Below are 19,085 nucleotides of genomic sequence, written 5' to 3'. Positions count from 1 at the left end.
ATCAGGCTGAAGCCATGTTTCAGTCAGGCCAATCACATCAAGATTATGATCAGTGATTAGTTCATTGACTATAATTGCCTTTCAAGTAAGGGATCTAACATTAAATAGCACTATTTTTAGATGTGAGGTATCACGATCTCTTTCAATAATGACAGGAATGGAGGAGGTCTTTATCCTAGTGAGATTGCTAAGGCGAACACCGCCATGTTTAGTTTTGCCCAACCCAGGTCCAGGCACAGACATGGTCTCAATGGGGATAGCTGAGCTGACTACACTGACTGTGCTAGTGGCAGACTCCACTATGCTGGCAGGCTGGCTAACAGCCACCTAAATACCTCCTTTTGTTAGTGCGTAAGTCCAGGCGAAAGTTCAGACGAAAAGTTATATTACAGTATATATTACAGTTATATTACAGTTCGTAGAAACATGTCAAACAATGTATAGAATCAATCTTTAGGATGTTTTTAACATAAATCTTCAATAATGTTCCAACCGAAGAATTCCTTTGTCTTTAGAATTGCAATGGAACTCAGGTCGCTCTCACGTGAGCGTGCGTGATCAGCTCATGCCACTCTGGTAGTCCCCTGACTCAATCAGCTCTCATTCCCCCCTCCTTCACAGTAGAATCCTCAAACAAGGTTCTAAAGACTGTTGACGTGTAGTGGAAGCCTTAGGAAGTGCAATGTGACCCCAAAGACACTGTATATTCGTGAGGCAATGACTTGAAAAACTACAAACCTCAGATTTCCCACTTCCTGGTTGGATTTTCTTCTCAGGTTTTTGCCTGCCATATGAGTTCTGTTATACTCACAGACATCATTCAAACAGTTTTAGAAACTTCAGAGTGTTTGCTGTCCAAATCTACGACTAATAGTGGTGGCTTTTAAATGTTTTATTTTACCTTTATTTAACTAGGCAAGTCAGTTAGTAAACAAATTCTTATTTACAATGACAGCCTACATGTTATGGGTATGCTTGTCATTGGCAATGACTAGTGAGTTTTTAAGGATACAAAGAAACAGAATAGAGCTCAGCACAGGGAAAATCCAAGAGGAATACCTGGTTCAGTCTGCTTTCTAACATACATTGGGAGACAAATTCACAGTTTAGCCGGAAAATAACCTAAACCTAAGGCCAAATATACACTGAAGTTGCTTACCAAGATGACATTGAAAATTCTTGAGCTGCCTAGTTACAGTTTTGACTTAAATCGACATGAAAATCTATGGAAAGACATGAAAATGGATGTAATGCAGCAGTGACCATCCACCAACTTGACAGAGCTTGAAGAATTTTAAAAAGGATGTTTAAATATTGTACAGTCCAGGTTTGCAAAGCTCTTAGACACTTACCCAGAAAGATTCACAGCTGTAAATCCTGCCAAAGGTGCATCTACATAGTATTGACTCAGGGGTGTGAATACTTATGTAAATTATGGAGAATTGTGTGTAGATGGGTGAGAAAAACATCTATTTAATCCATGTTGAATTCAGGCTGTAAGACAGCAAAATTTGGAATAAGTCAAGGGGTAATAATGCTCTCTGAAGGCACTGTAATAGTTACCCAAAAATGATTTGATATTGACATGAAAACATCTGCATTGGACCTTTAATGTGGGAGAACCAGCGGTAGTATGCATTGTATGTAATTCTGTTGGTCGGGTATTTTGGGTATTCCAGGTGGGATGACCTTGCTGTGGGGGCAATCAAGTTTTTCTTAAAAGAAGGGGAGGTCAGAGGGGCAGTGTACATCTACATCAACAACAGGGGAAGACAGTGGGAAAAGATTGAGCCTGTCCGTCTGGATGGGAACAAAGACTCCATGTTCGGTCTCGCAGTTGAGAACATTGGAGACGTCAATCAGGACGGTTATGAAGGTTGGCTGAGGTTTCTTCATTACTTTAACTTAAACCTTTCTCTCTGCTTTGGGATAATCTTAGCGACCCATCTCCCTCATAAATTCAGACCGTAACTTTATTTTTTACTTGACAGATATTGCTGTGGGGGCTCCCTATGATGGTGTAGGTCGAGTGTACCTTTACTATGGTTCCTCAGGTGGAATCCACAAAAAGACAGCACAAGTGGGAGCCTTTACATTAAACTGGAACGCCTGCATCTGAGTGAGGACCACCCAAATCTCTGAAGAAAGTTTGATGAATGTTGAACCCAACATATTATTGTCTACATTTGCATAGTACATTCAAGGCACGGGCATGCTTTACCTACACAGCACAGCTGCCATCCTACAACCCCAGACTGAGTAAGTTCCTTACCTTCAGCCTCCACAATGACCATGCCCTGGTACTGCTGAGATTGAGGCTGTCCTAATATGGACACTGTACTCGACGCTTTAAATACACTGTGCTTCTGGAACTTATGCGATGCATTCTCTTCCTATAGCTGTCAACTATGCCTTTGAGGCTGACGCTGAGACGAGGAAACAGAGGCGTTCCTCCAGGATGCAGTTTCTGTTTCAGTCCCAGGGAGTCCTGGAGCTAGCAGGGCAGGGCAAAGAGTTGGTAGTGACTCTGCATTTTTCCATCTCGTCACAACTGTAGTCTTAATTCAGTGGTTCATGAAGAAATCAAAGTGTGTCTTCCTCCAAATAGACTAGGGTCAAGGGACAGCCATGGGTCATAAGACAACAACACACACTGTTTGTAAAGCCACTATTTCCTCAATCATGAAAATACCATTTGGCATTGACATTGATTTTGTTTGGTAAGATTGATGCAGCAACTATACATTTGATCATCACCTTTACATTGCGTTCTACATCTCCATCTGTTCAAGGGTGATATCAAGGACAGACTGCACAGCATCCCCATCTCTGTCTCTGTGTCCTTACTGAATGACAGTAAGACAGAAAGCAAGAGTCCCCTGCCTGCACTTGTGTGTGTGTGGAGATGTGTGAGAGAGGACGTGTGAGAGAGAAGAGGTATAAGCCTAGTAGTTATGAAACAGTTATTGTGAGTCTTAAGAACTAAATTCAACTTTTTCAGGTTATCTTCATAAATAAAGGTTGTGGGAGTGATAACATTTGCCAAAGTAACTTGGAGCTACAGTACAGGTTCTGTTCCAGACCAAAACTACTGGGTCAAGATGTATTCACCCCACTGCCCAGGTAGAAACTAAATGTGTGATTAGAATGTTACCCAGAAGTCCCTCTTGACTACATTCAACTTATTATGTATTCGGTTACATGAACCCTGTAATGCAGTGGTGGCTGGTGGGTGGAGATATAGGAGGACACGCTCTTTGTAAAGACTGGGTTAGAATATATGGAAAGATATCAAACAAAGAGTTTCCATGTGTTTGATACCTTTTCATTAAAGTCATTGCAATAAGCATGTCCTCCTATCTCCGCCAACCAGCCTCCTCTGCTCAATATGGCTGTTGTCAATGTAGTGCTTTGGTAATGATAAGGCTCATGTCTTTCTAGTGAAAGAAGTATTCCAGTAATCTCTGCTGGAGATGAGGACATAGCTTTGGAGGTCAATGTGACCAATAGGGAGGGTGATGATGCCCATCAGAGTCATCTGATCATCAAACTCCCTGACTCTCTTTCATTCTCATCATTATACTTAAACCACATTTCAGTAAGTCACTGGCCTTCCATACATTTTTGGTAAAATCATTGTACAGTATACTGGCCTTAGGAGTTAAAATAATGTTAATTAGCCACGATTCTATTCAGGATACTGTAAAATCAATGAAAATATGACCACCCATCTTCTTGATTTCTGAAGTTAAACATCACCAATACCGTAATTGTTCCAGGGTAATAAATAGGTACATTATATATACAAAAGTATGTGGACACCACTTCAAATTACTGGATTTGGCTATTTCAGCCACACCCGTTGCTTACAGGTCCAATTTCTGCCCTGCTAGAACTGCCCCTGTCAACCGTAAGTGTTGTTATTGTGAAGTGGGAACGTCTAGGAGCAACAACAGCTCGGCCGCGAAGCGATTGGCCACACAAGCTGTCAGAACGGGATTGGCGAGTGCTGAAGGGCGCAGCGCGTAAAAATCGTCTGTCGTCTCTTGCAACACTCACTACCAAGTTCAAAACTGCCTCTGGAAGCATCATCAGTGAAATAACTCTTTGTCGGGTGTTTCATGAAATGGGTTTCAATGGCTAAACAGCTGCGCATAAGCCTAAAATCACCATGAATTTGGAGCACTGGAAACGTGTTCTCTGGAGAGATGAATCACGCTTCACCATCTGGTAGTCCGATGGACGATTCTGGGTTTGGCAGATGCCAAGAGAATGCTACCTGCCAACTGTAAAGTTTGGTGGAAGACTAATGGTCTTCGGCTGTTTTTCATGGTTCGGGCTAGACCCCTTAGTTCCAGTGAAGGAAAATCTTAACACCACAGCATACAATGACATTCTAGATGATTCTGTGCTTCTAACTTTGTGGCAACAGTTTGGGGAAGGCCTTTTCCTGTTTCAGCATGACAATGCCCCCATGCACGAAGCACACATAAATGGTTTGTCGAGATCGGTGTGGAAGAACTTGACTGATCTGCACAGATCCCTGACCTCAACCCCATCAAACACCTTTGGGATGAATTGGAATGCCGACTGCGAGCCAGGCCTAATCGCCCAACATCAGTGCCCGACCTCACTAATTCTCTTGTGGCTGAATGGAGCAAGTCTCCGCAGCAATGTTCCAACATCTAGTGGAAAGCCTTCCCAGAAGAGTGGGCTGTTATAGCAGCAAAGTTTGGACCAACTCCATATTAATGCCCATTATATTGGAATGAGATGTTCGACAAGCAGGGGTACACATACTTTTGGTCATGTAGTGTATATTTTTACATCACTGCCTATAGTTTCATTAAATTATCAGCTGCTATCATATGACTCAAAAGTCTGGCTCCCTGATTGGATATGTTGACCCTACAGGAAGTACTAGTGAAGTGCAACCCCAATGACAATGGTACACTGACAGACTGTGAACTGGGAAACCCATTCAAAAGAGATGCTGAAGTGAGTAGTCATGTTGTGTATGTCTAAGACATGTATTTTTTCTATGATACCACAATTGAATAGTTGTCTATTGTAAGTAAGAGACATTTGTGTCCCTTAGGTTACCTTCTATGTAATATTGTCCACTTCCCGCATCTCTCTGAGCACAACTGATGTAAATATTACCTTGCAGCTTGAAACGTAAGTATAACAGTGCACATAAATGTTTGTTAGAGGACCCATTAGCTCTGGGTAATAAAGGTAACATTTGAGTGTGTCTCTTTTGTATGCTCTACACCAGTCACACACAGATTATTCTAACAGAGTAGTCTTTTGGTTGCAGGACAAGTGTGCAGAAGATACAAGCAAGTGAAGCAAAGGCCAAAGTAGTTTTTGAGCTGCACCTACAAGTATTTGGGTGGGTGTACGAACATGGTATTTGTTCTCCTGTTGCCCTAACCCACCCTTTTAGCTAACATATTTGAAGAGCTCATGTCATGAAAATATAGTTTGTGTCACAAATGACAACCTATTCAATATTTAGTGCACTATTTTTGACCAGAGCACTATGGGACCTTATCAAAAGTAGTGCATTACATAGGGAATAGAGTGCCATTTTGGACGCAAACCTTAATGTGGTGAAGGAATTAAGGTTTATGAGATGTGTTTGTTCTCAGACTGGCCAGGCCCTCCCAGGTCAGCTTTGGAGGAGCTGTAAAGGGAGAGAGTGCCATGAAATCAGAGGACGATATTGGAACCCTTGTAGAGTATGAATTCAGGGTGACCTCATTGATTTGTGGTTCAAAATGCTATTGTTCCCTGGTGATTATCGAAATTCCATATGCCTTAGTCCTGAGAGAACACACAGTATTTAGAGTATATCCTTTAGTTTCATCACACCTGATTCAAGTATATTCTACTACTCAAAATCAAGCCCATGATTACAGCAGTTTCAGTTGTATCACCTATATTAGTCCTGGGCTGTGACAATAACCTTCACACCCTGTGGGTTTCCAAGGATCAGGATTTATATACATTGCCTTAGACCTTTCATGTCATCATGTCCACTGGTCATTTTGATTTACTTGGATTTGTTTACAGGACAAGGCCAGTAGTCAATGTCAGAGAGGACTTACAGAGCACTGTGACAAACACAAATGGTAAGACTTTCAAGAAACAACATATAAACAAATATCAATACACTGCCGTAATGAAACCCAACATAATTGTGTCTACATTTGCATAGTACATTCAAGGCACGGGCATGCTTTACCTACACAGCACAGCTGCCATCCTACAACCCCAGACTGAGTAAGTTCATTACCTTCAGCCTCCACAATGACCATGCCCTGGTACTGCTGAGATTTAGGCTATCCTAATATGGACACCGTACTCTTGATACTTTATGTACACTGTGCTTCGGGAACATATTTAATGCGTTCTCTTCCAAAAGCTGTCAACTATGCCTTCGAAACACTGAATAATCTAGATGCGAAAAGATTGGGATTCATTTATCTAAAAAACAGAGCAAATTGGATGGAGAATGGCAAAAAAATCACACATTTTTTATTACACTTTTCAACACTAGAAACGCAATCAAAAAGAAAAAAAGAAAAAATGTTAAAGATGGAGAAATCCTTATCTCACCAAAAGAGAATTTGAATGAAGAAGTAAACAAAGTTAACAAATGTTCTCTCGTCAAGATCTTCCAAACTCACTTGACGATAGCTTTTGTGATTTCCTTCTAAAAAAATTGGGGAAAAAATAAATATTGTGATGGCCTAATTACGCAGGACCGACAACAGTTAGCAAATTGATTAATTTCAGACAGAGAAAACCTCTGGTCTCAATCCAATAGAGATACTGTACATATCACAAAGCTGATTTTTTACCTTTATTTAACTAGGCAAGTCAGTTAAGAACAAATTCTTATTTACAATGACGGCCTAGTGGGTTAACTGCCTGTTCAGGAGCAGAACGACAGATTTGTACCTTGTCAGCTCGGGGATTTGAACTTGCAACCTTCCGGTTACTAGTCCAACACTCTAACCACTAGGCTACCTTGCCGCCCCAAATGGCATGATCATTATACAGGTGCACCTTGTATTGGGGACAATAAAAGGCCACTCTAAAATGGGCAGTGTTGTCACACAACACAATGCTACAGATGTCAAGTTTTGAGGGAGCGTGCAATTGGCATGCTGAGTGCAGGAATGTGTAGCTGAACTGTTGCCAGAGAATTTTATGTTGATTTCTCTACCACAAGGCACCTCCAAAGTCGTTTTAGAAACCTGCGTACTCACTAGACATGTCCCCCATTGAGCATGTTTGGGATGCTCTGGGTCGTCGTGTACGACAGCGTTTTCCAGCTTCCATCAATATAAATAAACTTCGCACCACCATTGAATAGAAGTGGGACAATATTCCACAGGCCACAATCAACGGCCTGATCAACTCTATGTAAAGGAGATGTGTCGCACTGCATGAGGCAAATGGTGGTCACGCCAGATACAGGTATCTTTTTAGCCCTCTATTGATGGGGTCATGATAGGGGCTGCACCAAATGTTTGATCTATAATAATACTTGTGTTATGTTCGTCGATGGAAGGATCGGACCAAGGTGCAGCGTGGTAAGGGTACATTTTAATTTATTAAATTAACAATGAAAAAAAAAACAAATACAAAACGTCTAGTAGGGCTAAACAGCACAGTACCAAAAACAAGATCCCACACTCTACAGGTGGAAAAAGGCTCCCTAAGTATGATCCCCAATCAGACACAACGATAGCCTCTGATTGGGATACATACCCGGCCAACAAAGAAATAGAAAACATAGATTGTCCACCCTAGTCACACCCTGACCTAACCAAATAGAGAATTAAAAGGATCTCTAAGGTCAAGTCGTGACAAATTGATTATGCTTATGTTGTATTAATAGAAGGGGAAGTGTTATAAGACCCCTCCCCACTACATTTATAGTGTCCTAGACTACAGATTAACAATATATATACATTATAAGGTTTTTAAATTGTTCCACCGTCTTTTCTAAGTCTCTGCCTCTTATAAAGAAATGGTCTGAGAAATATTGTATGGGGTCTCTGAGGAAGCACTTCAAAGATAAACATAGAGCCCTGCAGGGGAGTAAAAGAGATGAGTCTAGTCAGACATACCTCTATAAATCAACTTGGGGGAGTGGACATTTATTGCTGAGGCTTTAGAAAACACTGGGAGTATTGTCAGGAGAGACATCAGTTGTATCTGTGATGTTTGATCTTTGACTTCTGTCTACAACTGTATTTTGATTAAAATTGTTATGAATTATTATAAGTGCACATTTTGAGTGTTCCTTATTTGTTAAAGTAAATAAAACGGAGCACAGAAAAACGGAACCAACGTTATCACCATACCGGTTTATTGTGGCCGTTGAAATGTTAGCGATAAAAATCTGATCCAGTGATAACATCAAGGGGCAAAAAATGCATTGGTTAGAGACAAAATAATGAATGTACGCTGATTCAAGTTCTCTTGAATCCTCAATCTTCAACCTTGAAGGGCCTTATTGAGGTTTCTGTTGACTAAAACTCCACTGTGATAAGTGTACTATTTTACGTTATGGGTGTCTAAAAGTTACAAACGTTAAATTGCCATGTGGTCTCCTAATTAAATAGGTGGATGGTGAAGTTGTTGTGCTTGGTGTACATCCTGGAAAAGTCTAACGATTTTGCAACTATTAACTTTTATAGGATTTTAGTCAAATAGATACAGTAGGATCTTGAAACCTTGGAGAGGGAAAGACCTGTCCATCTACGGCATAATTATCCTGATTAATTTCCTAGTAGTTTACATATCTATTCACTGCTCTACCGATTCCAGGATATTCTTTTTTCCAAGTAATATGAGCATTTGTCTTTTTGTTTTTTTAATCTGGGGTTAAAAATATCAAATATTAAGGCATTAACCTCTCACTTAAAGCCTCCATTATACCTAAATTATATCTACAGTAAATCCAAACTGGCTTTCCAGCAGACTACTAAAAGAGGCACATCCAATGTTCAAAAGGGGTCTCTTTGCCATTATGCAGATTAAAATAAACCATTTCTGGTGGGTTGACAATGGAACCGTGTTTAAAGTATCCTCCTTTTTAAATTAAGCCATACAGAGTTTGTTACAATTCCAATGTCGTCCTCCAGACAGAACAAATATTACAGAAAATAAAATGGCTAAATTCCTGTACTGATAGAGGAAAGACCAATTTTGGGGGGGAAGTATAAGCAAGGTGTCATGTTTATGAATGACATTGTAAATAAGGCCGGTAAAATGTTGTCACACAAGCAATTAACAAAGGTGTATGAAGATGTATGCTCAAGACAAAAGTTAACTCATTGTCTGGGATAGGGATAGGGCAATTCCCCCACAAAATGTCTGGGAACTTGCAGGTGCCTTGGCGGATGAGTGGGGTAACAACTTACAGCAAGAACTGACACATTATTCCATTTCTGTAAGACACATGTCTGTGGAACTTGTTCAGTTTATGTCTCAGTTGTTGAATCTTGTTATGTTCATACAAATATTTACACATTAAGTTTGCTGAAAATAAACGCAGTTGACAGTGAGAGGACATTTCTTTTTTTGCTGAGTTTATAACAAACTCATCGCAGCACTGCAACAAAAATGGAGGAGGCATTTATTCAAAAGCAAAAGGAATTAATTAGTTTGTCTGCCGCCAGTCAAAAACTATGCACAGCGTAGCCCTTCACACGCGTACTCGTATGGGTTTAAAATGTCAGATTTGCGCATTGATAAATGCCTAAATTGAAACGCAGTGGCTGTACAGTAACATGCTGTACATGACGTCATAGCACTGGCTCTGCGCTTTACAGCGCTGTATCGGTTTTGACAGACAACCGTTTTAAACTTGAGCAGATAGCGTGACGGCAAGTTGCCCCCATCCCTCCCGCTAATTGGGCAACTTTTGCACATATTTGGTTGTCTGATGGATGGAAATGCTGTAAATTTAAGATAATTATGTATTTGGAAAGATGCGATGTTGAGAATTATAATAAATACCACTTTGATATCATAGAAGCTAGTCAAATACCCATGAGTCCTGGAGACACCAGTTAGTCCTCTCACTCAAATCCTTCAAACTTTGTCTTATTTTGCACTAAATCAACCCATTTGTCAAATATGTTGCTTTCATCAAAAAGTGAAGGATTTAATCACCCCACTAATACTTGATGGATTTGTTGCCTTTTTTTATGTTGTCTGTTTTTTAGAAACTGCTTGACCGATCTACACCAAATTTGGTGTGAAGCATTAAGGGCAGTAGTTATCTTCCCAGCATATTTTTCATGAATGTAGCTCAAACAACATGTAAGGAAACTGCTGGTGGCACTTTTGTAAGGTGGCTACAACGCCCCCTGGGTACCAAATCTGTGATGGCCCAATATCTAAATCTTTTCAGGATAGATAAACCTACCTAATGTGCCAAATTTGATGCTTTTAACACAAACTGAACAATGCATTTGCTTAGCCATCCCACTAAAAGGAAATATTCACAAACAAAACCAAGCTCAAGAATCCTTAAGAGAATCAAAACATTTTCCAGCAGTATTGTTAGTTAGTCATTACTAAGGCCCTGCACAAGATGTCACAGGAACTCATAAAAGTACAACTGTCCAAAACTAAAGTGCCTTCGGAAGGTATTCAGACCACTTGACATTTTACATATTTGTTAGATTACAGCCTTATTCTAAAATTGATGACATTTTCTTTCTTCCTCAATCTACACACAATAACCCATAATGACAAACCAAAAACAGAAATGTTTGCAAATTAATCAAAACATAAGTGTTCAAACCCTTTTCTCAGTACTTTCTTGAAGCACATTTTGGTAGTGATTACAGCCTCAAGTCTAATTGGGTATGACACTACGAGCTTGGCACACATGTATTTGGGGAGTTTCTCCAATTATTCTATGCAGATCATCTCAAACTCTGTCAGGTTGGATGGTTACTTGAACTCTGTGAAGCCAAAATTTGGGCTGCAATTTCTGAGGCTGGTAACTCCAATAAACTTTTCCTCTGCAGCAGAGGTAACTCTGGGTCTTCCATTCCTGTGGCAGTCCTCATGAGAGCCAGTTTCATCACAGCACTTGATGGTTTTTGCGACTGCACTTGAAGAAACTTTCAAAGTTCTTGAAATGTTCCATATTGACTTTCATGTCTTAAAGTAATGATGGACTGTTGATTCTCTTTGCTTAATTGAGCTGTTATTGCTGAAATTTGGACTTGGTCTTTTACCAAATAGAGCTATCTTCTGTATACCACCCCTTGTCACAACACAACTGACTGGCTCAAACACATTAAGAAGGAAAGAATTTCCACAAATGAACTTTTAACAAGGCACACTAGTTAATTGAAATGCATTCCCGGTGACTACCTCATGAAACTGGTTGAGAGAATGCCAAGAGTGTGCAAAGCTGTCATCAAGGAAAAGGGTGGCTATTTGAAGAATTTCAAATATAAAATACACTTTTTTGTTACTACGCGATTCTATATGTGTATTGACCAAGGCCCTTCTCCCCCGATTGGGGGAGGAAGAACCTTGGTGGTTCCAAACTTCCATTTAAGAATGATGGAGACCACGGTGTTCTTGGGGACCTTCGATGCTGCAGAAAGTTGTTGGTGCCCTTCCCCAGATCTGTGTCTCGACACAATCCTGTCTCGGAACTCTACAGACAACTCCTTCTTGTGGCTTGGTTTTTGTTTTGCCATGCACAGTCAACTGTGGGACCTTATATAAACAAGTGTATGTGTCTTTCCAAATCATGTCCAATCAATTGAACTTACAACAGGTGAACTACAATCAAGTTTTAGAAACATCTCAAGGATGATCAATAGAAACAGCATGCACCAGAGCTCAATTTCAAGTTGAGGGGTCTGAATACTTATTTAATCATACATCATATCATATTTGCAAAATTGTCTATAAACCTTTTCTCGCTTTGTCATTATGAGGTATTGTGTGTAGATTGATGAGACAAATATATAATGTAACCCATTTTAGAATAAGGCTGTAACGTAACAAAATGTGGAAAAAGTCAAGGTGTCTGAATGCTTTCCGAATGCACTGTATGGGCGATACCATACTTTCGATACCCTTGGACACCATAGACCCTTTGGTAGAAGCACTGCACTCTACTACTAAGTTGCTGTGGATAACAGGGTCCACCAAGTGACAAATGTAAATGCACAATGCCAACATTGACAGCTTAAAAAGGCCCTGCTTGTCCTTCTCAGTGGTACATGACATCGAAGCCCCGAATATGAAAAAGATCGGAGTCCAGAGATCATACCTGAGTTTCCTAGTCATAATCAAGAGCTGGATGTGCAGCCGAGAACCTGTCACTTTTCACCATGTTACACTACCACTTAATACAATTGATCTCCTGTTGCAGAAATACAATAATTGTATTATTGGACCACTCTATATGGCATATAAACACGAAGTACACTGTACCAGACGTGAGTACTATTGCTCACTAATCTTTTACCAAAAAATGTCACAGGAGCTCATAAAAATAGGAGCCACTGATGTGTTTTTTCTATGCTGCAAAATAGGGTGGTACAACATACAATGTGTGACCGCGCACCTACGCTAAGCACAGATGGCAAACCAAACATAAATCCTTTCTTACAAACTTTCAACATACAGTAAAAAAAAACATGTTTTTAAATCCCTCACCACAGATCCAATGACATTGACAAAGTAGATAAAACATGAATAAAAACCGTATAAAACATTTAACATACCCAGTGATGAGTTAAACTTGAAATATTGTTAATTATCAGGTATCCTATTGGAATATTGAGTACCATAGTCAAGTTTCTATACCACAAGTCAATGGTTATATGTAGGCGGAATGTATTGAGTTAAGGAAGAGCAATTACAGGCACTGATAAGGGTGAAGAGATGTGGTTTAGTGAGGAAGGGAGTCAAGGTCAGGTCAGGTCACATTAAGGAGGAGGAACAGTATATGGCCCGCATCACTTAATTTCCTGCCTAGCAATAAAGATCTAATGTTTAGAGAGAAGGAGGATGTCACCCAAATTGGGGTGTGTGTAATATATATATATATATATATATATATATATATATATAGATTTACACTACCACTGGTGGAACCATGTCTGTGCAGCTGTATAACCCAATGGGTGAATGAACTGGGTTTGAGCTGTACTTATCGTCAGTGAAAAAACAAGAAACATTGATAAGACACACAGTGTTACTTGAAGGACAAAGTGTAATGTCTATCTATTATATATTAACTAAACATCTGAATGCCCTTTATTATAGAACTGCTATAAAACACATTTCAAATTGGATCAAAACGTTATTGAATATGTGGGTGTGTTTGTTTTTTTTAAACAGCAGATGGTGGCCGTGGCTAGTTAATTGAATCTAGGGGGCACTATTTTCATTTTTGGAAAAATAACGTTCCCAAAGTAAACAGGCTATTTTGTCAGGACAAGATGCTAGAATATGCATATAATTGACAGCTTAGGATAGAAAACACTCTAAAGTTTCCAAAACTGTAAAAAATATTGTCTGTGAGTATAACAGAACTGATATTGCAGGCAAAAAAATATTGTGTAAATTATATGAATAATATATATATCTTTCCAGTCAAAAGTTTGGACACACCTATTCATTCAAGGGTTTTCTTTATTTTTACTATTTCTACATTGTAGAATAATAGTGAACACATCAAAACTATGAAATAACACATGGAATCATGTAGGAACCAAAAAAGTGTTAAACACATCCAAATAGATTTGATATTCTTCAAAGTAGCCACCCTTTGCCTTGATGACATATTTTCTAACTCTTGGCATTCTCTCAACAGGCTTCATGAGGAATGCTTTTCCAACTGTCTTGATGGAGTTCCCACATATGCCAAGCACTTGTTGGCTGCTTTTCCTTAACTCTGCGGTCCAACTCATCCCAAACCATCTCAATAAGGTTGAGGTTGGTTGATTGTGGAGGCCAGGTCAACTGATGCAGCACTGCATCACTCTCCTTCTTGGTCAAATAACCCTTACTCAGCCTGGAGGTGTGTTGGGTCATTGTCATTTTGAAAAACAAATGACTGTCCTGCTATGCACAAACCAGATGGAATGGTGTATTGCTGCAGAAACCTGTGGTTGCCATGCTTGTTAAGTGTGCCTTGAATTCTAAATAAATCACTGACAGTGTCACCAGAAAAGCACACCCACACCATCAAACCTCCTCCTCCATGCTTCACGGTGGGAACCACACATGCGGCGATCTTCTGTTCACCTACTCTGCGTCTCACAAAGACACGGCGGTTGGAACCAAAAATCTAACATTTTGACACTTCCGTCCAAAGAACAGATTTCCACCGGTCTAATGTCTATTGCTTGTCTTTCTTGGCCCAAGCAAGTCTCTTCTATGCAGGAATTCGACCATGAAGGCCTATTTCACGCAGTCTCCTCTGAACAGTTGATGTTGGGATGTGTCTGTTACTTGAACTCTATGAAGCATTTATTTGGGCTGCAATTTCTGAGGCTGGTAACGCTAACGAACTTATCCTCTGCAGAATAAGTACCTTTGGGTCTTCCTTTCCTTTGTCGCTCCTCATGAGAGCCAGTTTTATTACAACGCTTGATGGTTTTTGCGACTGCACTTGAATAAACTTTCAAAGTCCTTCATGTCTTAAAGTAATGGACTGTCCTTTCTGAGCTGTTCTTCCAATAATATGGACTTGGTACTTTACCAAATAGGGCTATCTTCTGTATACCACCCCTACCTTGTCACAGCAGGTAGGTGTGTCCAAACTTTTTACTGGTACTATATATATTAGGAACTTAGTCATGGTCTCAACTTACTGTTGTCAGCTAACAAATTAGTTTAGCAACCAGCTGTCTAAACTTGTTACTATGCTTCTGCGTCTGCAATGCTTGCTCAGATATAATATTGAAAATTGAAAACATTTCCCCCCACCCTATGTCAAAATGTTTACAATTACGGGAAATTAACTGTAAAACATCTCATTTTCTTATCCGCCCCATGGCAAAATGAGTAGAAGCGAGAAACTGTGGCCGCTCAGGAGTTCAGATTTTTGGGGCCAAATCTACACTGAATCACCAAGAAGACCGTAAATATTCCTGAGTGGTCGAATTACAGACTTAAATCTGCTTGAAAATCTATGGCAAGACATGAAAATTGTTGTCCAGCAATGATCAACAGTCAATTTGACAGATCTTGAAGAATTTTGAAAATAATAAATGGGCCAATGTTGAACAATCCAGGTCTGGAAAGCTGTTAGAGACTTATCCAGCTGTAATCGCTGCTAAAGGTCATTGTAACAATTATTGAACCAGGGGGTTGAAAACTTATGTAATCAAGATACTTTTGGTCATGTTGTGTACGTGGACACCTGCTCGTCGATCATCACATTCCAAAATCATGGGCATTAATATGGAGTTGGTCCACCCTTTGATGCTATAACAGGCACCACTCTTCTGGGAAGGATTTTCACTGAATGTTGGAACATTGCTGTGGGGACTTGCTTCCAATTAGCCTCAAGAGCATTAGTGAGGTTGGGCACTGATGTTGGGCAATTAGGCCTGGCTTGCAGTCAGCTTTCCAATTCATCCCAAAGGTGTGCGATGGTGTTGAGGTCAGGGCTCTCTGTTCTTCTGGCATCCACCAAACCCAGATTTGTCCATCGGGCTGCCAGATGGTGAAACGGAATTCATCACTCCAGAGAATGTGTTTCCACAGCACTTTACACCACTCCAGCTGATGCTTGGCATTGCGCATGGTGATCTTAGGCTTATGTGCGACTGCTCGGTCCTGGGAACCCATTTCCTGAAGCTCCCGACAAACAGTTATTGTGCTGACGTTGCTTTCAGAGGCAGTTTGGAACTCGGTAGTGAGTGTAGCAACCGAGGACAGACGATTTTACGAGCTAAGCACTTCAGCAATTGGCAGTCCAATTCTGTGAGCTTGTGTCGCCTACCACTTTGCAGCTGAGCCGTTGTTGCTCCTAGATGTTTCCACTTCACTCTTAATAACTATTTAATCAAACTGTGTATTTAACAAGTTTACCAAGGTCTTAGTTTTTCTCCTCACACAACTTTTTTAATTCAATTTTTTCACTACGGATGCTTTATCTGGACATAGATCCCCCTCCAAAAAAAAGACACCTAAGCAACATTATGCCTTCTCATTGCAGTCGTTGTACTCTTAATATACAGGAGAATGATCTCCTTATGTTGAGGATAGACGAGTTTCAAGCTCGGCTTCAGACACAATCGTTACGCAAGGGCAATTTAAGTGTAGGAAAGGATGATACATCATCTGTGCCACCAGTAAATATAGGTAGTAGTGTTAATCCCCATGCAGAGTCCCCGCTGCCGGACAATTTTCTCATGGCTTCTGGAAAGAAATTGTTATGGAAAATTTGATGTTTGTGCTTTTCTAATAACCAATTTCTAGGTTCATGCAAGTGACTGATTGATGATGCCTGGGAGGAATCTTTACTATCAGTATTAGCAATTTGGCAGTACGTCCAGAACATTGTTTTGAGAACTGAAAGGGGTGTCTCAGTTTCAAGGTCTCATAATGGAGAGAATAAGCCTTGTGAGGTATTGGTCTGTCACACACATGAACCAAACATTGAGGATGAATTAATTATGAATAATGACTAAGCTAAAACATGCAAATATAACTTGTCTCTTACAGCAGTACCTCGGAGAACTAACGGGACTGCTCCGACAGAGCTTCTGATCAACCTGTACTGAGTGTGCAAAGGTTGTTGTAACCTCTCCAGCTTGCTGATAAAAAAAAGATTAATTTAAATTTGACTTCAGGTGTTCCCGGTGGTAATTTCCATGACAAAATGCTTGCGGCATGCTCAACCAGTGTCGCTAATTCAGCCGATATAAACCTTTATTAACCAGTTTTCCCCACTAAGCATCCAGTAGGAGTCAGAGCTCAAGCCTTCTCAGGTCTCTCCTCTACGGGGTCTGATCCTCCGAAGCCTCCCACCATTAGCTCTGACAAATTGAAAACCCTAGTCATTGTCGACTTCATTACCCACAATATTAGACATCTAAAGAATCACCCAGCAATCATACATTGTTTTCCACTGGACAGGGTTAACGACGTAAAAGCTTATCTGAAGATGGTACTGGCTGAGACAAACTGGCGAGTGTAGTTTTTGATATTGTTATACACATCGGCACCAACAATGTTAGGATGAAACAGTCAGACATTACCAAAGAATCATTCAGCAATATACATTGTTTTCCAGTGGACAGGGCTAACAGCATAAAGGTGAATCTGAAGATGATGCTGCCTGAGACTAAAACTTGCAAGTTTAGATAGGGATATTGATATCACGTCGGCATCAACAATTTTAGGATGAAACAGTCAGACGTCACCAGGCACAACATAACTTCAACGTCTAACTTAGCTAGAAAGGTGTGTTGGCATCAAGTAATTGTCTCTGGCCCCCTCCCTTATGACTCACAATGACAACGTGAACGATATTTGTCGACAGTCTACTGGATGTGGCATTATATGTTCGTTCATTCATTGGATTCCTATCTCCTTTCAATAATATCTCTGGCAACGGCACCATGCAATGCACCCTGGACTAAAGAGGCAGACAAATAGAAACTACGTTAAATTACACATTTTTCAAGGTAGGAATATCCCCAAAATATGATCAATGGCTCATTTGAGAGAAGACATCCTCCCAAAATATGACATCAGCCAGTATTGAAATCTGACATGTATGATAGACATTTTTGCAATCTATGTTCCATGTTCTCTAATAGGGCTGGGAATTGCCAGAGACCTCACAATTTTTATTTTTTATCTTACCTTTATTTAACCAGGCAAGTCAGTTAAGAACAAATTCTTATTTTCAATGACGGCCTAGGAATAGTGGGTTAACTGCCTGTTCAGGGGCAAAACGACAGATTTGTACCTTGTCAGCTCGGGGATTTGATCTTCCGGTTACTAGTCAAACGCTCTAACCACTAGGTTAGCCTGCCGCCCCAATACAATATTATTACCATACTTAGGTAATGTCTGGATATTTTTTTGCGATTCGATACAGTGATTTTGAGATTCAATGTTCAAACATATTGCGCACCATATAGTATGTATTCTGCAGAGGGACAAGTGAGAGCCATGAGAAAACTGGTTTTGATCAGTAATGGAAATAAAAGTGCTGAAAACAAAATGGCTCCTTATTTAAGAAGGAGAACAAACTATGAAGGCAAAATACTCTAGTTTTGGTGCAGATATAGCCAACAGTGCGATAGTCAAAACGATATACATCGTCAAAAATAATATTCTGATACATAACTGTATAGGTTATTTCCCCTATCACTATAATCTAATATGTTAAGACAAGCTAAGACCATGGTATTTATTTAAAGGCCCAGTCATTTTTCTGTGTTTTAAATATATTTCCACACTGGAGTTTGAATAATACTGTGAAACTGAAAATGATGATAATACCCTTTTAGTGTAAGAGCTGTTTGAAAGTCCTAGCAAAATTTGTATCACTGTCAAGGTGATTTTCCGGTCCTGCTAAGCATTCAAAATGTAACGAGTACTTTTGGGTGTCAGGGAAAATGTATAGAGTAAAAAGTCATTTTCTTTAGGAATGTAGTGAAGTAAAGGTAGTCAAAAATATGAATAGTAAAGTACAGATATCCCCAAAATGACTTAAGTAGTACTTTAAAGCATTACTCCTTAAGTACTTTACACCACTGCTTTTTGGAGTATTTGTACCATATATATATATATATATATATATATAGGGTCTTTGAACAAACAATTTCTCTTTAGCATACAGAGGAAGGGGTCTGCTGAGACTTAACCATCAAAAATGGTTGTAGCCAAACTTAAGGAACTGCTTTTATTTTAAGACACCAAGTCCATGTTGTGTTGTCCATGCATGGTTCCTTAGAAGAAAAAATGATTGAGAAAGACAAGCTAAGATATTTATTTTAAGTTAAAGAAACTTTTCTTGTTTTAAAGAAAAGTTATTTCAAAATATA

The 19,085-nt window shown here is 39.8% G+C and overlaps 1 protein-coding gene across 1 annotated transcript; it reads left to right on the top strand.

Moving 5' to 3' along the window:
* The first annotated feature begins 2,380 nt into the window (after positions 1-2,380).
* On the top strand, positions 2,381-6,292 carry LOC109879577 (integrin alpha-6-like). Its single transcript, XM_031797250.1, has 7 exons — positions 2,381-2,514; positions 3,442-3,598; positions 4,915-4,998; positions 5,099-5,178; positions 5,321-5,395; positions 5,655-5,757; positions 6,224-6,292. The coding sequence occupies exons 1-7, from the start codon at positions 2,381-2,383 to the stop codon at positions 6,290-6,292; spliced, it is 702 nt and encodes a 233-aa protein (XP_031653110.1).
* Positions 6,293-19,085: the final 12,793 nt, after the last annotated feature.

This window comes from Oncorhynchus kisutch, linkage group LG19 (genome assembly GCF_002021735.2).
Source record: "Oncorhynchus kisutch isolate 150728-3 linkage group LG19, Okis_V2, whole genome shotgun sequence".
In the NCBI taxonomy this organism is placed as follows: Eukaryota; Metazoa; Chordata; class Actinopteri; order Salmoniformes; family Salmonidae; genus Oncorhynchus; species Oncorhynchus kisutch.
The sequence above is the reverse complement of the archived record's forward strand: the minus strand, read 5'-3'. Positions and strand labels throughout refer to the sequence as shown.